Source organism: Myotis davidii, unplaced genomic scaffold (genome assembly GCF_000327345.1).
Source record: "Myotis davidii unplaced genomic scaffold, ASM32734v1 scaffold233, whole genome shotgun sequence".
In the NCBI taxonomy this organism is placed as follows: Eukaryota; Metazoa; Chordata; class Mammalia; order Chiroptera; family Vespertilionidae; genus Myotis; species Myotis davidii.
Genome location: NW_006285917.1, coordinates 364,237 through 369,222, shown reverse-complemented (window position 1 = coordinate 369,222; position 4,986 = coordinate 364,237). Strand labels below are relative to the sequence as shown.

At 45.4% G+C, this 4,986-nt stretch overlaps 2 protein-coding genes across 7 annotated transcripts in view; one reads left to right on the top strand and one right to left on the bottom strand.

Annotated features, from left to right (window-relative positions):
• The window catches only part of CBX5 (chromobox 5), a 38,041-nt gene extending 37,709 nt beyond the window's left edge, over positions 1 to 332 (bottom strand). Inside the window, exon 1 of the mRNA XM_006756945.2 lies at positions 156 to 332. The gene's annotated coding sequence lies outside the window, so the exon portion shown is untranslated. The remainder of the gene's footprint in view (positions 1 to 155) is intronic.
• A 526-nt stretch (positions 333 to 858) lies between these two features.
• HNRNPA1 (heterogeneous nuclear ribonucleoprotein A1) overlaps positions 859 to 4,986 on the top strand; it is a 5,840-nt gene continuing 1,712 nt past the window's right edge. The window contains exons 1-10 of one of the 6 annotated variants that reach the window (XM_006756939.2): positions 859 to 967; positions 1,517 to 1,633; positions 1,925 to 2,016; positions 2,227 to 2,585; positions 2,666 to 2,758; positions 3,050 to 3,124; positions 3,343 to 3,501; positions 4,053 to 4,208; positions 4,438 to 4,503; positions 4,740 to 4,922. In XM_006756939.2, coding sequence (XP_006757002.1) covers positions 953 to 967; positions 1,517 to 1,633; positions 1,925 to 2,016; positions 2,227 to 2,585; positions 2,666 to 2,758; positions 3,050 to 3,124; positions 3,343 to 3,501; positions 4,053 to 4,208; positions 4,438 to 4,493 — 1,122 coding nt within the window. In that variant the 5' untranslated portion in view covers positions 859 to 952 and the 3' untranslated portion in view covers positions 4,494 to 4,503; positions 4,740 to 4,922. Of the gene's footprint in view, positions 968 to 1,516; positions 1,634 to 1,924; positions 2,072 to 2,226; positions 2,586 to 2,665; positions 2,759 to 3,049; positions 3,125 to 3,342; positions 3,502 to 4,052; positions 4,209 to 4,437; positions 4,505 to 4,739; positions 4,923 to 4,986 lie in introns of those variants that run through there. The other 5 variants (XM_006756938.2, XM_015559572.1, XM_006756942.2 and 2 more) reach the window with 5 other exon arrangements.

Genomic DNA, 4,986 nt, shown 5'->3' with positions numbered 1-4,986 from the left:
AAAACCCCCGCCCCTTTCCTTCCATTGGTTGGCCAGACCCACCGCTCCCCCTTCACTAGCCCCCACCCCGCGATCCATTCATTTCACACAATAACGGGCTCAATTGGAGTCGGTTCGAGACCTCCCATCGGTAGGCAAGACTGTCCGCCACTTACCCGGGATCGAGACCGATCTCTCACGCAAATGTCTTCTCTGTTGCTCTGTGATGAGAGCCGGACCACAAGCCACCGCTGCCTCCGTCTTCTGCGCAACGCCAACCGCCCGCCAAAACGGATCCTTCCCTGCGCCTGCGCTACCAATCCTGGGACCAGACCTTTTCTCCGCCCATTACGCCTGCGCAAAACGAGGCACAACTCCCGCCATTACGCAGGCGCTGTAGGTTCGCCACCGTCTCCCGCCCGCCATTTCACGTGTTTCTTGAGCCAGGCGGAACTTCTTAATGCGCCTGCGTGAACTCGCCATTTTACTACACATGCGTTCAGCTGGAGGTTGTTGCAAAAAATAAAATTGTCACATTCTACTTTTTGATACATAGCGCTAATCATGCTTTGACAACTGAGTACAATGTAACATTTGCAGCTTGGGAGATTAGAATGTTATTTAAATACCCTAGATACATTTAAACATGAATGATTGGTTGGGTAGCCAATCAGACGAGTTAAGAATAATATTACTCGGGAACCAATAGTCTCCGAGGGGTGGGCACTGCGTAGAACGCCCAAACGGGTGACGTTACAGCAATGCGGCACCACAGACCAATAGGAGCAGGAAGCTATGTCAGTTATCCTATCAGAGCTACCAAGGGGCGGAGTCTACCAATGCCGCAAGGGAGGAGGCGGGATAAAAAAGCGAGGCAGAAAGTAGGCTGGCAGATACGCTCCTTAGATCACTCCTTTCTGCTGGCGAACGCCGCGGAGTAAGCATCGTTGGAATTTCCACTGTAGCAGTCATCATGTCTAAGTCTGAGGTGAGTTAGACGCTCTCTACAACTTCACTTTCTCCCTCGTCCCTTCCTGAGTTCTATGAGATGCAGTGTGGATGGGCTGCTTGCACCAGCCCATTCGGCAGTTCTTGGGTCGCGCCCAGGGCCTACCCCTCCCGAAGTTCAGGTCGCCATTTTGTCCTCGTCGTGGCCATGAGGCCGTCGAGCTGAAACCCTTAGTTATCAGCCGCTTGTTACTCCCAGTAAGACTCTTAGACATTACACCGATTTTTTTTTTTTTTTTGCTTTGTCTCAGAGGCGAATTTCTTAAAAGCAACTGTAATCTCTTACTGGCAATGGATCCCTCCCACCTAGTCCTTTTGTTGCGCGTGCGTCGGGAAGCAGGGACGCATGCGCCCGCGGTTTCCCAGCCCCAACAGAAGGTCTCCCCCACGGGGAGAAGCACGTGGCTAGTTGCGACCCGCGGGAACAATATGAGTGCTGCCACGGTGCTGTCTAGTTCTGCTTCTCGTGCGGGAAAAGTGTTTTGCGTTAAGCGCCCACTTAACGCTTCCCTCCACCCCCCAATCCTAGTCTCCCAAGGAGCCGGAGCAGCTGCGGAAGCTCTTTATCGGAGGTTTGAGCTTTGAAACAACCGATGAGAGTCTGAGGAGCCATTTTGAGCAATGGGGAACGCTCACGGACTGTGTGGTAAGGCCTGGAGGAGACAAAAGGGCAGTAGAACCAGTCGATTTTCCTGGGCTTGTCTTGTTCTGTCTGAATGCTTGGGAAAATTAACAGGATTATAATTGCAGATAACTTGGGCGGGAAGGTGTGGGCTTAAGTGATTAAAAGGCTTTTATTCCTAGATTTACTCTAGGTGGGTAATGGGAGCTGCAGGGCTTTGTATAAAGGGCCAGTATAGTTTCCTGTACCTTATTCAAGGTGGAAATGTCAGTGGCTTTGGGGATCTTACTGTGTGTTAAATGAATTATATCTCAGGTGATGAGAGATCCAAACACCAAGCGCTCCAGAGGCTTTGGGTTTGTCACCTATGCCACCGTGGAGGAGGTGGACGCAGCCATGAACGCGAGGCCACACAAGGTGGACGGAAGAGTGGTGGAACCAAAGAGGGCTGTCTCGAGAGAAGTAAGAGATGCTTTTTCTTTCCCCTTGGAAGTGTGCCGTTATGTACACTAGGGATGGCAAGAAACTTCGATCCTAATTTTGGGATAGATCCTGCTCTAACTTAATTGAGGCCTTTTCCCTCTTAGGGAGGAGGTGGACGCAGCCATGCACGCGAGGCCACACAAGGTGGACGGAAGAGTGGTGGAACCAAAGAGGGCTGTCTCAAGAGAAGATTCTCAAAGACCTGGTGCCCACTTAACTGTGAAAAAGATTTTTGTCGGTGGTATTAAAGAAGACACTGAAGAACATCACCTAAGAGATTATTTTGAACAATATGGGAAAATAGAAGTGATTGAAATCATGACTGACCGAGGCAGTGGCAAAAAGAGAGGCTTTGCTTTTGTAACCTTTGACGACCATGACTCTGTAGACAAGATTGTCATTCAGAAATACCATGCTGTGAATGGCCACAGCTGTGAAGTAAGGAAAGCTCTATCTAAGCAAGAGATGGCTAGTGCTTCGTCCAGCCAAAGAGGTGGGTTTTTGCTTTTATTAAACCTTAAAGTCCAATTCTAATTTGTGTGGTTCAACACTTAAAAAACTTTTCTTGTTAAGGTCGAAGTGGTTCTGGAAACTTCGGAGGTGGTCGTGGAGGTGGTTTTGGTGGAAATGACAATTTTGGACGAGGAGGAAACTTCAGTGGTCGAGGTATTGGATTATACTCCACTCTTATCTACTAATAGTAAGCTTGTAATTTAATTAATGCAGATAATTTGCCCTTTATGTAATCTGTGGCAGTATTGTAACTACTGGTCAACATTTCCAAAGTTACATTTTATCCAAAGGTTCTGACTTCTCACTAACCAGAAGTTAAACACTCTGGTATGGGAATCGTTTTTATAGTGCAGGAACTACTTCCTAGAGTTCATACTTACAAGGCTGGAATTTGTATGCAATTTATATACTTCAAACCTGCTTTAAAATTTTGCTCTCTTACAGGTGGCTTTGGTGGCAGCCGTGGTGGCGGCGGATATGGTGGCAGTGGAGATGGCTATAATGGATTTGGTAATGATGGTAAGTTTTGTTCGTTGTTTTAGGAATTAGACAAGTGAGGTTTTTTGGCTGTCTACAGAATAGATGGGTAGAAACTAAAACTTGAGTGCATCTAGTGCATGACAAGCTAAACTCTGACCATAACAGCATGATTCAAGCAGGCTGTTTCCCATTAGCCGTAAAACAGATTTTGATTGTTGAATACTTTTGTCTTATTGAGAAGAATTGTATTCTTGTAGGTGGTTATGGAGGAGGCGGCCCTGGTTACTCTGGAGGAAGCAGAGGCTATGGAAGTGGTGGACAGGGTTATGGAAACCAGGGCAGTGGCTATGGCGGGAGTGGCAGCTATGACAGCTATAACAACGGAGGAGGCGGAGGCGGCTTTGGCGGTGGTAGTGGTAGGTATCCAGTGATCCAGGTACTTGGTGCAGTAGCTAGATTAGTCTTGTAGAGTTATGCCCGTGTGGGGATTAGATGCTCTTAAAAGCATTATGTGGTACACTGCATGGTACTTTTTAATGGGCTTGCTATGCTACCTCCTAGCTTTAAGCTGGGGCCGCCTCACTCTCAACTAGTTGAATAAGTGGATAGTGGTGTGTTCAACTGGAACTAGATTAGCTTTAGTAGGATTTAGTGTTTTAACTTCTTTGGGACTATAGGCACTTAGTTGATGTATCCAGCATGTGTTTGCAGTGCCCCTGGATGGATAAAGGCCTTCAAGGCTAGAGAATATGTTGTCATGGTGAGTTGGGTACATTTTTTAAAAAAAAAAAAACACACTGGATTATTCAACTGAATGCCTTGTCCAGAAAATATAAAATGCAAAGATAAACGTTGGAGCCATCCGAGTTTGGGAGAAAGGCAAGGCAGGTCGTGCAACCTCATTCCCCCCTCCCCCCCCAACTCTGAACACTAAGTAGATTCAGTACAGCCCTCTTTCCATTCCTAGGAAGCAATTTTGGAGGTGGTGGAAGCTACAATGATTTTGGCAATTACAACAATCAATCTTCAAATTTTGGGCCTATGAAAGGAGGAAACTTTGGAGGCAGAAGCTCTGGCCCTTATGGTGGTGGAGGTCAATACTTTGCCAAACCACGAAACCAAGGTAGGGTGCATGTATATGTAGTATTAGAGGGCTAAGTGTATTTCTAACTGGTACTGGTTATAAAAAGCTTACAATTTAAAGCCTTCAAAATACTGAAGTGATTGGTAATTTGCAATCAAATTGAAAATATCATCTGAGCTTAAACTCAGATTTTAACTTTACTGCTTCAAATATAAACGCATTACTATAGATATTTCCAAAAGTTTAAAGGAACAACCCTTATTCTTAGGTGGCTATGGCGGTTCCAGCAGCAGCAGTAGCTATGGCAGTGGCAGAAGGTTTTAATTACTGCCAGGTAAGTAAACATCTTTTTGTATTTTGACTTAGTTTTCATAATTGATAATGAACCCAGTAACCCTAATGTAGTTAAGCGGTGCAACATAGTTAACATTATAACTTCAGTAAAATTGTGGATATTAAGCTAATAATTCAGATCAGCAAAATTTGTGGGAAACAAAACTTGATATTGGATTGTAGCCTTTAAGTCTTAATATGTTTAGATTAACAACTTTATTCCATATTGTTCAACAGGAAACAAAGCTTAGCAGGAGAGGAGAGCCAGAGAAGTGACAGGGAAGCTACAGGTTACAACAGATTTGTGAACTCAGCCAAGCACAGTGGTGGCAGGGCCTAGCTGCTACAAAGAAGACATGTGTTAGACAATACTCATGTGAATGGGCAAAAAAAAACCTCGAGGACTGTATCTGTGAGTAATTGTATAATAGGTTATTCTAGTTTCTGTTCTGTGGAAAATGTAAAACATTCCAACCAAGGGTTT